We start from the raw sequence: 22898 nt of genomic DNA, 5'->3' as shown, positions 1-22898 counted from the left end.
GTATAAAAAAATTCAGTGACGATTTAGTGATAAATGCAAGATAAATGCATCAGCATCCTATCACACCTCTTTGAGGTCCCAGATTGATGATTAAAGGGACACTAAAGTGACAAATGATTTCTTCTGCATCAGTAAATTACCTTTCTACAACACCAAAAACACCACTCTTACAACGATAAGACGTTTGGTAAGCCAGAAAAAGCGCAAGAACGAAATACGAGTGGCGACGCCTACTTAAGTTCCCGCACCTGGAGGCTGTGACATCTTGGATTTTGATGGCATTTTCTAGGGCCTACTAATTATATATAGCGGTACAGATTGACTACATTGTGTTCTAAAGGAACCACATATTAAACATGGCAAGTTTCGGGAACCTTTGTTCAGCCAACGCGGCCCAAATGCGAAAACACACTTTGGAATCCCTGACGTCACGCTGACGTACCGGCACTGGGGCTTCGGCGCGAAATTCAAATACTGATACTTGGACCTTCATTTTATCATTTAATAATTAAACTATCTTTTTTAAATGACTCCCTGCAGGGTTCTCAAACAATGCTTCATTAGTCTAAACTGATTTATTGTTTCACTTTAGTGTACCTTTAAAACCGCATTCACCACATTGAAAAGTAGTTTTCAGAAGCTCACTCGACACACCTGCCACCTTTTCAAGGAATTAAGGGCAGCTGATAGTGGTCCTGAGCAGATCACCCTCAGATGCACTATAATATACCTTCACCACATGACAGGCTTCCCACACTTCACACACATACACATTTTCCCATCTTGACACTCCTAATGCTACCACATTAAAAAGCATGAAGTATTATGATTCCTAAACTAACTATCTATGATGTACGAGCACTGCTGAAATTCCTGCTCACCCCAGTGCTCTGGAAAACTGTGGACGATAGTGAATATGTTGAAGGTCTGTGGTTGCTTCACAGATGCAACAGGAGTGATACAATTATTACACAAAAGCATAGATGTGCACACAGCATGGCCACTATGCAGCTGCGACATTGACATTTGCTCTCCGTCGTGCTGAACACCAGCCCCGCATTCGCACAAGGCAACAGCACGAAAGCTCAGTTTAAGCAGCATGCATGCATTACAGCAAAAGAATGCCGAGAGCATGCTGAAAGGAACACTAACTTAACTGACCAAACTCGGCACACAGCGTTGATCACGCTTGCTTCTCGCAATGCCGTTGGTGCTGAAGGGTCTAACGATGCTTGACCCTTGTCGCAAAGGTGAACGTGAAAATGAAAGCTGCATTCACATAGCCCACAATGCTTTTCACTCACCTACAATGTTTCCCACGTTTCCTTTTCAAACTACCTCTATAGTGCTGTGGAGGCGCGAGGAGTGGACACAGTTTAGGAGCAAAACAAGAGGCACCGGGCAGGGAGGGAGGGTGAAAGCAGGTGCCATATTTCTAGACCGAGCGCCGCCGGAACTGCGAAGGCTCTGGACTGACACAACAGGTGCGTATATAAAGCTGATATGTGTGTGTGTGTGATGGGATGGGGGAGTGCAGCGTAGGTGTAAGCATTGTGCTGCCTATAATGCGGCAGCTGCGCGGCGCAGCACGGTTCTGTGTTGCATCATTTTTTTTCTTTTTATGCAGTAGTTTGAAGCTTGGATAAATTTTTCACATTGGCATCGTCGCAACAATTTTAGCCATGGCTTTTTTCGAAATTGACCATAGGTCAACAAAATAATTAGAACTCCCTCACAAAGATTATTTTTTGCTGAAGGCTCACTCGGACTCATCAGCAAAATTTTACTGAGTCGGGCTAACTTGGACTCAGACTCACCAGAATTATAAACAGCCGGCTTAACTCACACTCAGACTGACTGAAGTTCTTCTCAGCCGGGCTCACTCAGACTCACCAAAATTCTGCTCAGGCGGGCTCACTCAAACTCAAACTCACCAAAAATTTATTTACCTGTACTTACTCAGACTCACGAGTCAGCCTTGAGTCTGAGTGAGTTGACTCATGAGTTGACGTCAAAGAGGTTCATTCAATTCAGCTGGATCACTTGAACCAATTCACGTGGTTGTGCACCTTGCCATTCGTTTCAGAGGTACAGCTTAGCGCCCCCTGCACCCTAGCATTCGTTTGAAAAAGTGCAGCAAAGGCACAACACTGGTTCTGGAATTTTCAGAACCTGCTCTGCCGGTGGTGCCGCATTGGTGCATGCATGCTTCACGACAGTTGTGGACCTTGCAGATGAGGGAGCAGGTGATGTCAGCGCACGACTTATCCACGCTTTTCTTCCCTGTCGACAGGATTCAAACACAGGTTACTCCTGTAGTCAGCGAGGATGGGACCTGCATTCCACTTGGCGATTGTTTTGCATACAGAACGACAGGTATGTTAACCCTTTTTGGTCACATGTGGTCAATTTGTCGTTGTCAGCTTCTACAATACAGCAGTCAGCCCCTGTGAATATTGGTGAACATGACGTATTAATTGTTTAGCTATAGCAGTGTACGTGTTTGTCAATATGCCAGTACTGAAGCGTATATATGTATGTTATTTTGATCTAGAAATTTATCGCACTTTGTTTCCCGTGCAACAAAAGTGGAGGGAATGGCAAGTACGTACTACCATGCGTAAAAATTTTAATTGTGGTTGCCAACAAAAGAAAGAAACTGACGAGCCATACCACTGCTGTGAAAGTAGATTACCAGCGAAGCTGTTTAGCACACGACATAGAGGTGACAGAATTTAGATCAAAGGTATGAGAAAATTAAATATCTCTTGAGCGGTGACGGTGGTCATCCCAAAGAAAAACACGCACGCACACTTTTATTTTGATCGGCAGCACACAAACACACATATATTTCCTGATCAGTAGCACATGAACACACACACATTTATTTGACTGGCGGGTCTTGACCGGTGGCGTGCACACATTTATTCTGGGTCAATGGCACACGAATGCACACAAACATTTTCTTGATCCCTGTGCCTTAGTTGGTATTCTTAGTAGGACCATGTTCGTACCATTCACTTCATTCTATGCAAAAGCTTATGTGTCTCATCCCTTGGATATAAATTTATAGTTCTGATTAGTGGTCATCGTGATAGGTATGGTACACACATTCTCGTATCACCTGTGTATTTAAATGTGTCAGCGTTTCTATGCCTACCCAATGAGAAATTTGTCCGTCCCATAAGACAATGAATGGCTCATACCCCCTTAAGCAAGCAAAAAAAAAAAATTATCTTCCTGAGAGACTACTGATTTTGAAAATGGTGCCTATTGATAACTAATCTATTGAAAATACATATCCAAGTGACGAGACATATAAGCTATTGCAAAGAATGAAGAAATTTTGCATCAAATTCAGGAGCTGAGCTTTAGCATAGGCAGATTTATTGACAGACAGGAAAAATCCACAGAACCCAAGCCATAAACAGCTTTACTGCAAGAAGACCTTTATGTTTATTTGTTGTACTGCAGTACAACAAATTCGTCTGAGTGCATAGGTCGACGAGTCGTCCCCTCTTTACCACCCAGCCTCCGTGTGAACCTTCGACTACGTTATCCCAGAGTACAGACATACCTAAAAATGAATGCGGTAATGTTTTCTGCCACAGATGGGATGATCATTACTGCCATCTTTCAAGACTCCGCTACTGATGGCCTGTCAGTGTAATCTGAAGCAGCTTAACTGGCATCACCTGCCATTGACGAAACACCTACCTGCCTTTGAGGAACCGCCTGCGCTCCTTGGTGCCGCAATGATGGAGGAGTGATCTGGATACACCGAAGCCGATCTTTGGAGTGCTCAGAGAATCCGGTCCGTAATTTCAAAATGTAGGGGATTGAAGCCTCTAATAGGAAAGCGAGGCGGCATCAGGCAAGTTTCATTTACTTTATCGTTGAAGTGTTAACAACAAAAAGTTAAATTTCAACATTGTTTGCTTAGGCATTTGTGAGCATACTTCAGTAGCTGTTAAAGGCCCCCTGAAACGGTTCGGACAAATTTTGTAGACATGAAGGGTACAACTAAAGTTAATCATTCGTAACACAATTTGTGTGAAGCGTCTCATATTAAGAGAACTATGGACGATTACATAGTTCTCCTCCATAGCCATGCATTTTCTCCTCAACTCGTTCGCCGAGTTGATCAGGGCTAAGCTGGCTCTGCGTCATGGTGGCACGTTGTGTCGTCTACTTCCAATTCTCTAGGAGCGCGCGTGTGAAGCCTCTCCAACCTCTTCGGCAGCTGCTTGGCAGTCGACCACAAGCGAGAGCTATCGAAGCAGTGTGTGTTGCGAGCATTCTGTCGCAGCGCCGAACGTGTCTGGTACTCCTGTAACCACAGGCGAGCTGGGTATTTCGACGGATGGGTGGAGGCATAAACTCATGCGGATGAAGCAACTTTAGCATAGACGTACGTGAGTGGCCCGATTGGTCTGCACGGTCCTGCCACCTGTTGGCACAGAGCTTAACCAGCCAAACAAAGAGGGAATATTGCTCTAACCTAGTGCAAAACATTTTAAACATTTACAAAAACAATGTGTTAACGATTACACTCCTGCAAAAAATTTACACCACCAGCAAAGAAGAATACATTTTGTTACTGCTACTGTGTCTGGTTGAGCTCTATGCCACCCGGTGGTTACACCGTGCAGACCATTCACATTTGCGCTTCTGTTCATCCCCTGAAACGACATGCACGGCCAGGCCCTGTCTCATTGCGCTTGCGGTTACCCTAATACCGGACTCGCAAAACGCTGTTGTGTTAGTAATCTTCCGGTGTAAAGTGACGGCCGCAATCACACAAATTCAGGCGCCGATCGGATAGCAGCAGTCCGATGCGCTGCAGCCACTCCGCTTGTCTGCTGCTTTGCAGAGGGACATGATGTCGCAGCTTGACATATTATCAGTCGCTATGTTTGCAGCCCACAACAAAGGCAATTCGTGGTACTCACGAAACGACAGACCAACACTGACCGCGGAGCTCTCGTCATGACGGAGCACGTTATAACACAAGCAGACAACACTTGATGTATGCCGGAAGTGCTTAAGTGTACTGAGAAATTGTTCTTGTGCATTCTCTTTCGGTTGCTTTCTTTTTATAGAAACAAATTAACTAACATTCCAACTATTCCGAACAAAATTTGTTCACCATAAAGTCGGAAAAATTATCGATAACCCACCCTGGGCAGCCAATCGGATAGCTCACCCTACTGATGTCATTAGGGCAATTTATGTCAATTGGGTAGCGGTGGCCGAAAATTCAGATGAGCAGTGTGCTGCAATTGGCAGCAATGTACATCTTTAAAACCTTATAATAAATTACATGCTTTACGTGGAGCACTTAGATGCGTCAATTAATGATCAGAAGGACCCACTCTAACGACTCAGTATGTTTGTACAAAATCATCAAAATCATTTCTGGGTCCCTTTAACGTGTTGGGATTGGCCATGTTTAATTTATGAGTTTTTTCACAGCAAAAAAAAAAAAAAGGCCATGTGGCAGGCAATTGCCGAGATGATATCCACTGAGTTCTAGCTGTGCTGACTCAACGTCAGGTCCAGAATGAATAGAAAAGTCTAGAATGCTCATAAAAAAAAGACAAAAACCAAAAACAATTCTTTGGGGCACCTGAGGGCTGTGTGTGAACATGAAGAGTGAGTGTTGTCGACAATTGCATGCAGTCTCAGGCTTTAGTATTTTCCAACTAATTATTTTCTTCTTTCTTAGAAAGCTAAGTGAAGTGCTAGAAAAAGAGTACATCACTCCCACTGTTTTCATGAAGCCTGGAGCAATACTAGAAAAAGACAGCAGGTGCCAGCTGGCTCAATTTCACTAAGGTTTATCCCCCTTAATGCTGCACATTGTTTTTCAGCAAGTCTTCTGACAGTGATGACAGCAATGAGGACATGGAGCCAGGAGCATCGTCCACTGTCAAACACCTTCCAAGCTGTGCCTAAACTGCAGTTTTGAGCCAAGAACCTAGGTATGCCTTTGCCAAGAAAAGGATGAACAAGGACAGCACATCACTACAAGCGATATTAACTGAATTTCAGGAGGCCAAGAAAGAGCAGGCCAACCGCATTGAAAAAAAAAAAAAAAAGACTGTTGGAGCGGCTTATAACAGCTGTTGAAAAAGTTGCCTCGACGGTTTTGGAATAAAAATTCTCAAGCAAAATGAAAACACTGTGTATGTATTATGTGTTATCAGACACTGCAAGACAAAACGAAGTAGCCTAGGACCTACAGGGCCCAAACGTCTCGATTCTTTATCTTTCACGAACAAATGTTTTCTCAAAATATATTTGCAGCATTACAAACACAATGTCAAGCAAAACTTATCTGCATGAGTACTGTTAGTGGCACAAATCAAATAACTGGTGCACATCACAAAAGATGCAAGGATATGCACTTCTGTGCTTTAGCACTAGTTTTGGGCAAGTGCCTTTCACAGGCACTCACTGCAGCCTGCCACACTGTGATAAACAACAAGGCCCCTGTCCTCATCATTTCCAACTTCCTCCAGATCTGGGAGTTCCTGCAGTACTTAAAAGAAATCTCTCTCCTCATTGCATAGGTTGTGCAGGACGCATGTGCCCATGATTAGCAGGCAGCATTGCTTCATACTGGCAACTTCCACCAAATACAGCCTACAAAATTATTGCTTAAGTAGTCCAAATGTTACCACGATGGAAACTCGCAGCTGGGAGTGGCACTTGTTATACAGTTAAACCTCGATATAACGAACCTCAATATAACGAAATTCTCGATATAATGACATACTTAACTTTTCATAACCTCTTGTCGATAGAACACCACGGATTTAGAACCTCAATATAACGAAGTGTGTTTGTATGCGATTTCAATATAACAAAATTTCACTGCAGCCACAAAGGAATGCCGAGACAATAAATGGAAACTTCTGCAAATGCAGATGGTCAACTGATTGAATTACAAGCAGCTAATTGCAAACACACAAGAGTGACTACCGAAGTGAAGCTGCATCATGTTACGTATGATGGATGAGACAAAAAAAGATGGTGGCTTCACGAGTGCCGCCTCCCCATGAAAGCAAAGGGAAAGAGGGGGAGGGGAGCGAGCTTGCGGAAACGTGATCAAGCACACGTGAGGTGGCGGAGTTAGGGGTAAGTTTGCGCACATCTTGATTTCTGGCACCCGTCTCGGCAGTGGCTGCGCATTGCTGTAAACGCGACTGAGTGCAGACGCAGCCGCGCACCCTGCTTTCATCATCAGCATCATCATCATCATCATCAGCCTGATTACGCCCACTGCAGGGCAAAGGCCTCTCCCATATTTCTCCAACAACCCCGGTCATGTACTAACTGTGGCCACGCCGTCCCTGCAAACTTCTTAATCTCATCCGACCCACCTAACTTTCTGCCGCCCCCTGCTACGCTTCCCTTCCCTTGGAATCCAGTCCGTAACCCTTAATGACCATCGGTTATCTTCCCTCCTCATTACATGTCCAGCCCATGCCCATTTCCTTTTCTTGATTTCAACTAGGATGTCATTAACTCGCGTTTGTTCCCTGACCCAATCTGCGCTTTTCTTATCCCTTAACATTACACCTATCATTCTTCTTTCCATTGCTCGTTGCGTCGTCCTCAATTTGAGTAGAACTCTCTTCGTAAGCCTCCAGGTTTCTGCCCCGTAGGTGAGTACTGGTAAGACACAGCTATTATATACTTTTCTCTTGAGGGATAATGGCAACCTGCTGTTTATGATCTGAGAATGCCTGCCAAACGCACCCCAGCCCATTCTTATTCTCCTAATTATTTCCGTCTCGTGATCTGGATCCGCCGTCACTACCTGCCCCAAGTAGGTGTATTCCCTTACGACTTCCAGTGCCTCGCTGCCTATTGTAAATTGCTGTTCTCTTCCGAGACTGTTAAACATTACTTTAGTTTTCTGCAGATTAATTTTTAGACCCACTCTTCTGCTTTGCCTCTCCAGGTCAGTGAGCATGCATTGCAATTGGTCCCCTGAGTTACTAAGCAAGGCAACATCATCAGCGAATCGCAAGTTACTAAGGTATTCTCCATTAACTTTTATCCCCAATTCTTCCCAATCCAGGTTTCTGAATACCTCCTGTAAACACGCTGTGAATAGCATTGGAGATATCGTATTTCCCTGCCTGACGCCTTTCTTTATTGGGATTTTGTTGCTTGCTTTATGGAGGACTGCGGTGGCTGTGGAGCCGCTATAGATATCTTTCAGTATTTTTACATACGGCTCGTCTACACCCTGATTCCGTAATGCCTCCATGACTGCTGAGGTTTCGACAGAATCAAACGCTTTCTCGTAATTAATGAAAGCTATATATAAGGGTTGGTTATATTCTGCACATTTCTCTATCACCTGATTGATAGTGTGAATATGACCTATTGTTGAGTAGCCTTTACGGAATCCTGCCTGGTCCTTTGCTTGACAGAAGTCTAAGGTGTTCCTGATTCTATTTGCGATTACCTTAGTAAATAGCTTGTAGGCAACGGACAGTAAACTGATCGGTCTATAATTTTTCAAGTCTTTGGCATCCCCTTTCTTATGGATGAGGATGATGTTAGTGTTCTTCCAAGATTCCGGTACGCTCGAGGTCATGAGGCATTGTATATACAGGGTGGCCAGTTTCTCTAGAACAATCTGTCCACCATCCTTCAACAAATCTGCTGTTACCTGATCCTCTCCAGCTGCCTTCCCCCTTTGCATATCTCCCAAGGCTTTCTTTACTTCTTCCGGCGTTACCTTTGGGATTTTGAATACCTCTAGACTATTCTCTCTTCCATTATCGTCGTGGGTGCCACTGGTACTGTATAAATCTCTATAGAACTCCTCAGCCACTTGAACTATCTCACCCATATTAGTAATGATATTGCTGGCTTTGTCTCTTAACGCATACATCTGATTCTTGCCAATTCCTAGTCTTTTCTTCACTGCTTTTAGGCTTCCTCCGTTCCTGAGAGCATGTTCAATTTTATCCATATTATACTTCCTTATGTCAGCTGTCTTACACTTGTTGATTAACTTCGAAAGTTCTGCCAGTTCTATTCTAGCTGTAGGGTTAGATGCTTTCAAACATTGGCGTTTCTTGATCAGATCTTTCGTCTCCTGCGATAGTTTGCTGGTATCCTGCCTGACGGAGTTACCACCGACTTCCATAGCACACTCCTTAATGATGCCCACAAGATTGTTGTTCATTGCTTCAACACTAAGGTCCTCTTCCTGAGTTAAAGCTGAATACCTGTTCTGTAGCTTGATCTGGAATTCCTCTATTTTCCCTCTTACCGCTAACTCATTGATTGGCTTCTTATGTACCAGTTTCTTCCGTTCCCTCCTCAGGTCTAAGCTAATTCGAGTTCTTACCATCCTATGCCCACTGCAGCGCACCTTGCTGAGCACGTCCACATCTTGTATGATGCCAGGGTTATTGCAGCGTATGAAGTCTAGTTCATTTCTAGTCTCGTTGTTTGGGCTCCTCCATGTCCACTTTCGGCTATCCCGCTTGCGGAAGAAGGTATTCATTATCCGCATATTATTCTGTTCCGCAAACTCTACTAATAACTCTCCCCTGCTATTCCTAGTGCCTATGCCATATTCCCCCACTGCCTTGTCTCAAGCCTGCTTCTTGCCTACCTTGGCATTAAAGTCGCCCATTAGTATAGTGTATTTTGTTTTCACTCTACCCATCGCCGATTCCACCTCTTCATAGAAGCTTTCGACTTTCTGGTCATCATGACTGGATGTAGGGGCGTAGACCTGTACAACCTTCATTTTGTACCTCTTATTAAGTTTCACAACAAGACCTGCCACCCTCTTGTTAATGCTATAGAATTCCTGTATGTTACCAGCTATATTCTTATTAATCAGGAATCCGACTCCTAGTTCTCGTCTCTCTGGTAAGCCCCGGTAGCACAGGACGTGCCCGCTTTTTAGCACTGTATATGCTTCTTTTGGCCTCCTAACTTCACTGAGCCCTATTATATCCCATTTACTGCCCTCTAATTCCTCCAATAGCACTGCTAGACTCGCCTCACTAGATAACAGTCTAGCGTTAAACGTTGCCAGGTTCATATTCCAATGGCGGCCTGTCCGGCGCACCCTGCTTTAGAGGTAATCAACCGCATGTGCAAAGAGTGGGCATGCCGAGATAGCATAGCATCATGTAAGCTGTTTTCCTGTGATTCTAGTATTAGAGGTTGTGTAATCCCAAGTTTTGGTGACCTGTTGGAGCGAGAGGAAGACGAAGCATTCGCTCTTCGCTGCTGGCGCTTTTCATGATAGTGTCGTCCCAGTGTGGGTAACGCTATCAGCCACGGGGCAGAGTGCATGTGAAAGCGTGGCTGGCATCACTTAATTAGTACCGCCGATGTGAAGATACCGTCGATGTGGCATGAAACCCTATCATTTGTCGCCGACTCCAAAATTCATCAATTGTTTTGTGATTGAAATATGCTTTTTTCATTTGCCCGATAAATCGGAAAATTCTGCGGCCCCTTTCCATGTAAGAAACATTGATCGGCGACTGTACTTATTTGCATAAAAGGTCGAATTTCAATAGCATTAAATTTTGATATAACGAAGCAAATGGGCGATTTTACCTGCTTTGTTATATCGAGGTTTAACTGTATTTCCTTTTCCAGGTGGGAAGCTCTGCTCTGTATCGTTGCAGGGCATCATAAGCCATGGTAGCAACAGATAGACTGAATGCCCCAGGATATAGCCATTGCTGCATTTTGTTGCAGGAACTTCAAAAAAGGGGCCTTCAGAAAGCACCCTCGCGTCATGTGCCAGGTTGGCAAATCCAATGAGCACATCCATGAACCTGTTCTCATGGTTGCACATGCCCTGTAGAATCAATGAAGAAACTGCTTTCAGTTGAAGTACGAGTGCAGAGATTTGCTTGGCGGGTTTATCTCCACGTGGCTTACATCCACGCAGCCAACGGTTTATCATGGTCCCTTCCCAGCACTCTTTGTTAAGAAGCCACCCTTGCCAAGTCCTTGCTGTTGCTGGTCCGGACATACGATCACTTCTTCACCCTTGCTATGCAAAAGGTTGAGCACCCTTTCCATGGATGTGAGCTGTTAGATATGGCGCCGTTTCCTGAGGCTACTTCGAGTTCCCCAAACCACTTCGAATCGCAGCACAGCTAATTGAGGAATGCAGAAGCAGGGGTGCCACATTCCTGAGGCAGGACACTTGCAAACAAGTTCGTACGCCGCCGGGATTAGAAGGGGTCCTCGGACAATAGAGCCCAATCGTCACCCCTCTTCACCTTTGAAGAAGGCATTTGCCACCACTGCGGAGCTGTACCACCGGGAGCCGCTGGGCCCTCGTACAATGGAGCATGAGCGCCCCCCCCCCTTCTCCACCTTAGAAGAAGTGCATTGCAAGTCTGCGAGGCAAGACCGCAGAGAGCCGCCGGGTGTGACAACGCGATACGGGCGCCAACCATTGGCTGAAAATGGCGTCATCTGAGCGGACTCTCCCATTGGTCAAACATAACGCGACTTCCAGTGCTCGAAGGGTTTATAAGAAGCATTCCAGAGAGACCAGAGCATTCCCTGATTCCCTGATTGACCTCTCTCGAACTTCTTGCCGCGGGCCGCAGCGTCCGAGTTGCTGCCGGCCCGTAATGACTGTACGACTGTTAAATGACTCTCACCTCTCTGTATATAATGTAAAATAAATCCTCCCAAGTTTGTTTTTCATCCCGGAGTCCATCCCTTCAACCCCTACATCTGGTTGGCAGCGGTGAGATCGCCTCCGAATGCATCAACTGGTGGCAGCGCTACGGATAAACCTTCGTCGAGAGAGATCCTAAGGAACCGGGAAGAGCGAAGAAGAGAGAGCCTTCATCGAAAGAGGTCCGAAGAAACTGGGAGCAGCGAAGAAGAGCGAGCCTTCGACCCAGGGAGTCCGGAGGAACCGGGAACAGCGGACAAATGAACCGGATGGCAGGGTGCTGCAACCGTAAGTGAGCGCGTGGTTTTTTTCCTTTTGATTCGCCAGACTCAAATGTTGTGTGTTCATTTTGATAGTTCTGGGAATCGGGAGTTTGATGCATTGTGTGTTTGCACAAATTAATAAGGAAAACAGTTCTAACCACCTGTTGGGGCAGCTGCCATGGATCTTAGAAGGTTGACGAGGTTAGACTTGTTGGTGTGCGACGATTTGGGAGTTGAGGCGGACGAACGGATGAAGACGCCAGCTATCATAAAGGCGATTAACGATAGTGGCAATGATGACAAAAGCATTGAGCTTGCTTGGGAGGTGATACAGGAGCCACGGGATCGTGAACGTCGTGAACGTTTGCGGGAGCGTCGTGAACTTAGGAGTGAGCGTAAGCGTGAAGAACGCGAGAATGAACGGAAGCATGAGCTTCAAGAACTTACTCTTAGGTGTGAGCGTCACGAACATGAGTATCAGGAACGAAAGCGTGAGCAAAAGTATGAGAGAGAGAAGGCAGCACTGATCAAAGAGATACAGTATTGTGATCAGTTAATGGCACAGAGACAACGGCTGTCTGAGAATTCTGTAGGTAGTACAGAGCGAAAGAATGAGGCAGCATCGAGCGGATTTTCGCCAAAAGCCGACGAGAAGAGTACTGCCTGTGAGATTGGTTGCAGATTCATCGGAAAAGGGAAAAGGCTAGCTGCTAACGATGCCTTAGTGGCAACAGAGGCCGTTAAAGGCCGCAGTGAGAGCGACGAGGTGCTGTGCCAACAGATGACTGTGGAGACAGCTAGGCCAGCTGCGAACAAATTGGCACAGTTACCGCGCGTGTGCGTCGCTGGTAATGTTAGCGAGGTTGCTAGCGAAGAAAAGGGTACTACTGACCCGACAGACGCGAGCACCCATGTAGAGCCAGATGTGCGTGCAGAAGTGAAGTGCGAACTGGACGATGCAGTTGAGAGTAGTTCTCGGGTTGGCGAGCTCCGTAGTTCACGAGAGTACAACTGCATTGTTCAGGGATCGGTGCGGCTCTCCGCCAGTCTAGATAGCCTAGATAGGGATGGTTCAGTTATTAATCATTCGGACTGTGCGCGTGAGACAGCGATCGATACCGACGGACTGCGTGTCGATGCACAGCGTGAGCTGGGCAATGTAGTAGAGGGCAGTTCGCAAGAGTGCGAGTTGTCTAACTCGAGTAAAGCCTGCTGCATTGTTCCAGAGTCGGTTGCGCTGTCCGCCAGTCGTGGCAGAGCGAGCGTTGATTTAAGTGAGAATCACTCAGACTGTGCGGGTAAGAGACCGATCCGGGCCGACGAAATGTGTACCGGCCAGCACGAGGCACGAGAAGGCGACAGGAAAGCGAGTGCAAAGAGAAAGCGCAGTAAAAAGAAGCGCGGTAAAGACCGAAAGACGGTAACTAATGTAGCGCCGCCAAAGATGGCGAAAAACCCAAATGGGCAGGGCGCGAGGAAAAAGGTGCGGTCATCAAGGACGATGTTGACGCATCCAGAACGTTCAAGCCACCGGTCAAAGGGGGACCGCGAAGCATGTTCTGCGCGGACGCGGACAAAGGGCACAGGGCAGTTAAACTCCTCGTCGTTCCGTAGTTCTTTTCAAAGCTCAGCGTGCAGTTCGAAGCAACGCAAGGTGGCAGGACGAGACCAGGTGGGGAGTAGCGACGCGGTCAATCGAGTTTGTGAGGAAAGCGGGGCGCGAGGACGCAAATTGGCAGGGGACTGTAACGTCTTGAAGGAGCTGATAGTGAGTCAGCCCTTTTGTTGTTCCTCCGAGGCCAGAGTAGCTTTGAAACCGCGACCACCCCGCGTTCGACTCAAAGTATGAGTCAGACGTAAGCGTTTGGAAAGGGAGGCCAAGAGCCCTTCCGTAGTAATGAAGTGTTTGTTTTTTATTTTTGAGCATCGGAAAGTTTTCGCGATTTGAGACTAGGATTTCTTTCAATGTGTAAGGTTTGAGTTTTGTTTGTTTTCGTTTGAGAAAGCTCCGAGATTTGAAAGACGCGTTTGTGTAAACATGTAGTCTCGCGAGATATTCATTAATGAGTAAATAGGCTTTCTTTTTGTGTGTGTGAGTAACCTGAGGGTCAAGGTTATTGTTGAAAGGCCTATCGTAACGCACGTGTGTGTTATTTAACCTTATTTCTTTTTAGCCATTTTTGAATTTTGTAAGGTTAAGCGCGCAGATTTCAGTGAGTGCATGATTTGCACTGAGAAGCATTCTTAGTTCCATTAGCGCATGTCCTGTGTGGACGGAAGGAAGCAGATTTATGACTGGGTTGCTCGTGTGTGTTGAGGGCAGCTGTATTCTGACTTCTCTGCTAAGTATGCGTGGAACGAGTTATTAAAAGACGCATTATATTAAGGGTTCTGCGGAGTGTGTAAGTCCCGCAAGTTTAATTGTTCGTTTATGTCACGTGTCCTGTAGGACTTTCAGGGAAGAAACGTGAGTAAGCGTAAATGAAAAGTTTGTCTACAACGCAAGTACGCGTTCTGTTTAGTGACCACAAGACTAGTGCGCTTGTGATTACGTACTTGTGAGGTTGACCAAATTGTTCAGTGGCACCAATAAGTGCGATAAGTACGCCACTGCGATAGATTGGAAACATGCTGTTCGTGTAGTTAGGCCACTTAAGTTATGTTCAGCTGTTTTCATTTGTTGTTTGCTACGTCAACGACACTTTGTTTTGCAACAACAATAGTACTTTGGTCTTGTCGGCATTTGAGGTGAAATGGATAGCTGTTTGGAAGGGTGGTTGGAACTGTTTTGTCCAAATTGGGGAAATAAAAGATCAGGGTTGATTTTGACTCAGTAATAGCCTGGCGAGTCAGGGGTGAAGAGCCTGCGCTTACACGTGGGGCAGCGCTGTGTTGTTTTGTTTGTTTGACGTATGTTCTCCAGGGCCCAGGATCCCGAAGTTCGTCAAACGAGGCTCGACACCAATACCCTGCAGGTTCTTTCAGCGTTCCTCATGGCCAGCGAATTGAGTTCACCGGCCATTCAGAACAACCGGGGCGAGGACGAGCTGTTAGATATGGCGCCGTTTCCTGAAGCTACTTCAAGTTCCCCAAACCACTTCGAATCGCAGCACAGCTAATTGAGGAATGCAGACGCAGGGGTGCCACATTCCTGAGGCAGGACACTTGCAAACAAGTTCGTATGCCGCCGGGATTAGAAGGGGTCCTCGGACAATAGAGCCCAATCGTCACCCCTCTTCGCCTTTGAAGAAGGCATTTGCCACCACTGCGGAGCCGTACCACCGGGAGCAGGTGGGCACTCGTGCAATGGAGCATGAGCGCCCCCCCCCCCACCCCCTTCTCCACCTTAGAAGAAGTGCATTGCAAGTCTGCGAGGCAAGACCGCAGAGAGCCGCCGGGTGTGACAACGCGATACGGGCGCCAACCATTGGCTGAAAATGGCGTCATCTGAGCGGACTCTCCCATTGGTCAAACATAACGCGACTTCCAGTGCTCGAAGGGTTTATAAGAAGCATTCCAGAGAGACCAGAGCATTCCCTGATTCCCTGATTGACCTCTCTCGAACTTCTTGCCGCGGGCCGCAGCGTCCGAGTTGCTGCCGGCTCGTAATGACTGTACGACTCTTACTTGTCTCTCACCTCCTTGTAAATAATGTAAAATAAACCCTCCCAAGTTTGGTTTTCATCCCGAAGTCCGTCCCCCAACCCCTACAGAGCACAGATGACTCAGTTACATCAAACCTGTCTGTAATTGAGTACATGCTGTACTGGCTCCCGAGATAGCTCAAAACAATGGGACACATTTTTAGCACTGATTTGCATGCGCCCTCCACGACCTTCTGGGAAGAACAGAGATACTTGATAGTGGTCTGCAAGCAAGTTAAATGTCTCGCATGACATTTGGAAGAGCCGCTTAAACTCAAACTCAAGTTAGCTGCCCGTGACGTCTTTATGGTATCATGGAAAATGATTTCTGTCTTTCCTCATCAGGTCTATGGCCAACATTCAGACCAAGTCATCAAACTCCTCTTCACTGTCTGAGTTGACAAGGTCCATGGCTACTTGAATGACCGTCGAGAGTGTGGCACAGTTCATCGTCGTCGTTCAGTGTAGCAGCCATGGCTACTTGAATGACCGTCGAGAGTGTGGCACAGTTCGTCGTTGTTCGGTGTAGCAGCAATGCACGCGCATGCACACACACACACACACAAACAAAAAAAATCTAAACAATTTTTTCTAAAACAAGTGCAAACAGTGCAACACAAGTAACACAAGTTCACAAGTAAGGCAAGTTCCATGCAAGTTTACCAGCATGTAAACAACAAGCATCACGAAGCAGAATGTCTGCACAACACCTGTACCTTGGCATTCGTTTCTCCGTGGTGCTAGTGTCACGCCACAGCTGCACCACTGAACTGACCCACCGTAGTTGCTCAGTGGCTATGGTGTTGGGCTGCTGAGCACAAGGTCGCGGGATCAAATCCCGGCCATGGGGGCCGCATTTCGATGGGGGCGAAATGCAAAAACACCTGTGTACTTAGAGTTAGGTGCACGTTAAAGAACCCCAGATAGTCGAAATTTCAGGAGTCCCCCACTATCGCGTGCCTCATAATTAGAAAGTGGTTTTGGCACATAAAACCACATAATTAAATTTTTTTTAACCACTGAACTGGCGTTGCAAAAGTGCAGAAGTCGCCATGCACAACCGTGAACTGGGTTCGAGTGGTGCAGCCGAATCGAACAGACCCTCAGTGACACAAGTTGGTCTGTCGGTTGGTTTCGAACCCTGTTTTCTCAGCACAATAGCTCGATGCTGTATCCATTAGACCACAGACTAGATAGTGATCCAAGATGGCAGAAAAATGGTTAGAGGCACAAACAGGCTGGTAGTCACTTCAAAGTGTATGAAGTGGCCAAAGGGTCTCAATAGCATTAAAGCTTAAAGTAGTATGCTTTAACTTGGAATTTAAGCAGACAAATGGGGTACTGTCATCGCTGAAAAGTTAAATTTCATGAAAAGTGCATTCATGTATAAATATGAATGACTCTTTTTAGCAAAACAGACAAATAAGTACTGTACTGCCAGTTAAAGGCAATGGGAAACACATCTGGCTGAACACATACCTTCGCACCACTTCAAGCTGCTCCCTCACAGAAGTGCCTCCAATGCAGAGGCAGCCTCGAAGGCTTGGGTAGCCAGCGCCCTCCAAGTCACGGACAAAATAGGTCACAATTTCAAATGTCTGCTTGGCCAACTCGCGCTGTACAGAGAAAAAGGATGCCATAACAGTATGATCACTCACCTGCCTTACACAGCGCGCAGGAGTTTATATGTAAAAGTGTCATTATAAACCACATACTAATCCATGAATAGAAAATTCAGCACTCAGGAATACTAAATTCATTTATAGTAAACATGCTAGCATGATATTACTACAGAAATGTATATGCGATGACGACGAGGCATGCAGTGTGAAGACGACGACGACGATTAGAGGCTAGCGTGGGCTGTTGCCTCTTGGCCAAGTGCGGCGTAATACCTTGTAAACATAATTATATATAGCGTTTCGTCGGCGCCTTCCTATGTAACATATCTGGTGGAGGTGGACATTCCCCGTACTTCGTCACGGAGCTTCGCAGTGGACGGTACGTCGAGCATTCCTTCATGGCTCCCGGCGACGACAACTCGACTCCGTCAGCTCTCACACCTGCTGCCACTTCGACGACCTACATCACTCTCCCCGCTCCCATGATCCTGGCGTATTCTCGAGCAAAGATGGGGAAGATGTCGATGACTGGATCAGCCTGTACAAACACGTCTGCCGCAATAACCGGTGGGACCCTACTATCATGCTTGCCAACGTAGACTTTTACCTCGGTGGCACACCTTGATTTTGGTTTTGGACGCACGGAGATGAGATCACCAGTTGGGATTCACTCAAGCAAAAGCTCCGAGACTTGTTCGGCAACCCTTACGGTCACCAACTTGCCGCGCAGAAGGCGCTTTCCGGCTGTGTGCAGGCATAAACAGAGCCCTACGTCACATACATTCAGGACGTCTTGGCTCATTGCCGCAAAGTTGACGCACAGATGACTGAGTCCGACAGGGTCTCCCACATCTTCAAAGGCATTGCCGATGACGTCTTCAACGTGCTCATTTTTAACAACGAGGCAACGGTGGATGCAGTTATAAAAGAGTGCCGCCGCCTGGAACTCGCTAAAGGCTGACGTATCGACCAGCAGTTTGCCCGTCTGCTCAACACCCTACGACATCTTCCTGTGCCGATGCTCCTCGTCCCAACAACACTGGTTATGTTACCAGAATCGTCCAGTGTGAGATCGAGGCCGCCTATCCAGCTGCCTTTGACACCAGCCCCTCCAATGCACCTGCAGTGATGGTTTCCCTGATCCAGGCATTGTCTGCCAGGAGTTCGCAAACATGGGTCTTCACACCATCTACACAGCCCATCGCCCTGATACCCGCCCGGCTTCTTCGATTCCACCCCATCCCGCATCTTCTTATCCACCACGTTTCTGCAACCCGTCTGAATGGCGCACTGCAGACGATAAGCCCATTTGTTTTCACTGCCATGGAATCGGGCACATTTCTCGGCACTGTCGCAGTCACTGGAGTTCCTTGAACCGGTCTACTTATACTGCCTACTCTCACCCCCGAGGTGCTCCTTCTCGTTCCTATGCTGCCCGCTCCGATAGTGACGCCATAGATTCTCCTGCGCCGACGACAATCTCGCTCCCCCCAGCCCCGTCCCTCCTATTCACCGACTCCCTTCGGACGCCACTCCCAGCCGGAACACTGGACGATGCAGCGCCTCGAGGTGACGCTGCATTGCTCCCTACGCCGTCAAATCCTCTACTGAGGTTGCCCACTAATCTGAACCTTCTTGACGTGCAAGTTGACGGTGTTTCTGTATCTGCTCTCATGGACACTGGGGCGCATTTGTCGGTAATGAGCGCTGACCTTCGTAACCGGCTGAGGAAAATTATCGCACCCGCCACAACGCCTGTTGTCCGTGTCGCCGATGGCGTAACAGCCCCCGTAATTGGTATGTGTGCTGCCCGCGTCTCCTTCGCCGATCGCTCCACTATCGTGCTATTCACAGTCATTGCCCACTGTCCCCACGACATCATCCTCGGCTTAGACTTCCTCTACGCACATTCTGCTCTCATCGATTGTTCCGCCAGTACTCTCCGCCTTGGCCTGCCTGTTCTGGAGCCCGCTGAACCACACCCCAGTCGCCTCAGATCCGTCGACTTCGTTCGCTAGCCACCTTCGGCACTGACCTACGTTGCCTTAGTGTCATCCCCACCCGTCCTTGACGGTCACTACATCGCGGCTCCTCTGCAAGACGTCCTCCTTACACACAGGATCACAGTACCTCATACAGTTTTATCTATTATGGCGAATTGCGTCTGCCTGCCAGTGGTCAATTTTCGCTTGACGACACAAGTGCTGCCATGCGGGATGTCTCTGGCCCAGCTTTGCTCATTCGAGGATGACTCAGTAGCATCTTTTGCAGTAGACGACAATTCAGCCGATCCTCCTTTACCATCACAGTCGGCAACTTATACGATCGCCGACTTACAGAAAATGATTGCACCCGGCATGCCATCCGAGCACACTTGTGAGCTCTACCGCGTTCTGTTTTCCTACCACCATATTTTTTACTTTAACGATCGTCCTTTGGCCCAAACTACAGCTGTTAAACATCGCATTATTACCGGTGATGCCCGTCCTAGTCATCGCCGCCCGTGTCGAGTGTCACCGGCTGAGCGTCAAGTACAGTCACGCAGAAGTTCGCAAAATGCTTGCCAAGAACATTATTGAACCGTCATGTAGTCCATGGGCGTCACCTGTTGTACTGGTCAAAAAGAAGGATGGCTCATAGCGCTTTCGCGTGGATTATCGGCACCTTAACAGGGTTACCAAAAAGACCGACCGACCGACCGGCCGGCGAGACCGGTCGGTCGGTCGGTCGGTCGGTCGGTCGGTGCATTGAATACCCTAAGAATGCTAAATAATTAAAAACTGTTGTGTTAAGTGCTTTACATGCAAGTGTCTCCTTGTCCACTTCCCATGTCGGGCGGCATTAGCCAGCTGTGCCAACATTAAAGAAGCCAATACAAGCTGATGACATCCTGGAGTTTCGGTAGCTTCAACTATATTAAATATACCACAAGCACATCGTTCATGACTGCCTTGTATTAACGTCGGCGGAAGAGTGGGAAGTAGAAATGGGCTTTTCTAACCAGAACCTTTCAAGAAATATGCAGTTAAAAGACATAAGGCTCGTGAAATGTGGTATCTTTTAAGCAGCACATGCAAGGAATGCCTGGTTAGTGGCCTTTAATGCTAAAGTTTGCCTCTAACCCTAGCTTATTTTTTAAAAAACCTTTTTCCCCTCACCTGCGAATCCAGCAGGCAACATGTGCAGCGTAATGTGAATGCTGGCAGAACAAAGGAAGAGTGTGCCGCAGTGAATGTGCACCAACATTGTAGGCACCTCATTGAGATAACACTGTAACATGGTACTGGCATTTCTCAGTATACAATGCAAATATTCACTGTTCATTTACATGAAGCAAGGCACATTGGTTAGAAACTGGGCTTGAAACTGGCAATACATGTGGCAGTATAAACACTGCTGCAACTAGCACAATATGCCTGTTACATTTGAAGCTAACACTTCTGTGGCATGTGCTTAGGTTAGCTTAAACTAGGCTAGGTTAGAATCAATCAATCAACCAATTAAAGCGTTAAACCACACCTATAAGAAAAGTCATGAAAATATTAGCTTTAGTGAATTATATTGGTGTCTTCCAATTGATACTTGGATGAAAACACACAAAAAATGCTACTAAAAGATAACTCATGATAAGCCCCTTGTGGTATGCAGTGCCTCGTGAGATGGGCCTTACCGAAGGACACACCACGAGGCCATATGGACCCTCATTCTGAATAAAGGGAAGCCGCTTTTCTTGTTCCAGGCAGAACATCAGCAGGGGTAGCACAAACACGAGGGTCTTGCCAGACCCAGTAAAGGCAATGCCAATCATGTCTCGTCCAGAGAGCCTAGAAAAAATACAACCAACTAAGTGGATGCCATTTCACTGACAAAAGCAGCAGGTCTACATGCATCTCAAGTATTCCTGCCACAAATTATGTATGCAGGCCAGGGCCCAAGAATTGATGGCTCAAGATAGGTTGCAAGTAATAACCAATCCTCACTCTTAAGGGACACAGATGCACTGGTAAACGTTAAGCACAGTTATAGTATGACCTCACAAATCAGATATAGCTTTTTCTTATAATTAATGGCAAGTTTAAACTCTGCATGGTTCCTCAATAAAACACTTAACAATTGATTATAGTTACATTACCCTTGTGAATGTGGTACATTACTCTAGTGGAGGCAATAACAAATATGCGACTTTTACTCAGGACTGATGCAGGGAAGGCAGGAAAACAAGGCCAGGCACATCCCAACATACAAAAAATAAATAAAGATACAGGTAGCACAGCATAAACAGATATTTACTACAATACTGACAGTAACCAAAGTGTCAGTGCCATTAAATAATCCACGGACCTTCCTTCTCTCGCTCACCCTTGAAGAATCAGCCATGTTTGTCTGTTTCATAACTTATATTACAACTTCCCCGGCTTGCATAATACCATTTATTTTCCTCCAGCACGTACTTCACGACAGCTGTTTAACTCCTTATGTGTTCATCATGTATTTGGCAAAACAGTAACTTTTAATCAACCACCGTTACCTGCTGCCACTGACGAGTGGAATAATCTCCTAGATAACATTGCAAATGAGAAGAAAACTCAAAAAGCTTAACTAGTTAGTAGTACTTACTAAAAGTGTTAATATGCCATAGTCATACATTCATACATCCTGCTGCATATTGTTTTCTGTATTTTGCTCTATAAATCTTTGTCATTATACTTTTCAACTTTTTGCCTTTATCATCTTACGCTTCTCACTTTATTAAATTTTTCTTGCACGTGCTCTCCATTATACACTATTTATTACAAGTTAATATGCAATATTCATACAATCATACATCATAATGAATATCGTTTTTATGTATTATGCCCTGTGACCCCGTCATTATATTTTAAACGCTCTGCCTGTACTGTCTTACACTACTAATTTTAAGAAATTTTTTTTTGTATTTGTCCTCTCCCTACATAATGCCCTACTGGGACCTTTAAGGGTAACATAAATGATGGTGATAAATGCGCAGGAGTGCAAAAATACTTTGCTTAAAAAGCAAATATTTCTTTAAAATTACAGGTTTGAAAGTTTGAAAGCTTATTTAATATAAATAATGTATACAATTGCAAAATACACTTTTGGGACCCAACAAATTTGTTGGGTCTACAATCTTAAACCAATATTTTACAGTGTTGCACAAGTGCTATAGCAGGTTTGTAGTTTTGCAAAACATTAAAATATTATTTCTGTGACAGTGTTGGCCATTTCTCAGAGGTACCAATATTTAAAAAAACCTGTAGGGTACAGGCTTTGACTGTTCGCATGCAATAGCTAACCAGCAAATTACCCAACTACATGGCAGCATTCACAACATCCTGGAGTTGCAGACAAAAGGTAGCACAAATGATCTGTAAAATTTCTGCTGCATGCGTCTAATGAACAAATACTGTCCAAATTAATTTTTGAAAATGTCCAGACTTTCAGGGTTTCTAAGAGGTATTCCAAGAAATATTTTATTTTTGGTGTGCTGCATATTTGTGGGTTATCACACTGCTCCGGGCACTACAGCCAGTCAGCTTAAGTGCAAGTGCATTTGTATCATGTGAGCTCCTTCTGCAATTGATTGACATAGCTAATATTTGAAAGGGTATGATTTAGTATGTACAATAGGCCGACCACACCTCTCTTC

The 22898-nt window shown here is 46.0% G+C and overlaps 1 protein-coding gene across 1 annotated transcript in view; it reads right to left on the bottom strand.

Annotated features, from left to right (window-relative positions):
- Positions 1–22898, bottom strand: part of abs (ATP-dependent RNA helicase abstrakt) — a 214526-nt gene that overhangs the window by 68848 nt on the left and 122780 nt on the right. Inside the window, exons 8-9 of the mRNA XM_065440624.1 lie at positions 20901–21054; positions 17088–17224 (exon numbers count right to left, since the gene is read on the bottom strand). Of these exons, the coding sequence (XP_065296696.1) occupies positions 17088–17224; positions 20901–21054 (291 nt within the window). The remainder of the gene's footprint in view (positions 1–17087; positions 17225–20900; positions 21055–22898) is intronic.

The sequence above is a fragment of the Dermacentor albipictus genome, chromosome 1 (assembly GCF_038994185.2).
Source record: "Dermacentor albipictus isolate Rhodes 1998 colony chromosome 1, USDA_Dalb.pri_finalv2, whole genome shotgun sequence".
NCBI lineage: Eukaryota > Metazoa > Arthropoda > Arachnida > Ixodida > Ixodidae > Dermacentor > Dermacentor albipictus.
The sequence above is the reverse complement of the archived record's forward strand: the minus strand, read 5'-3'. Positions and strand labels throughout refer to the sequence as shown.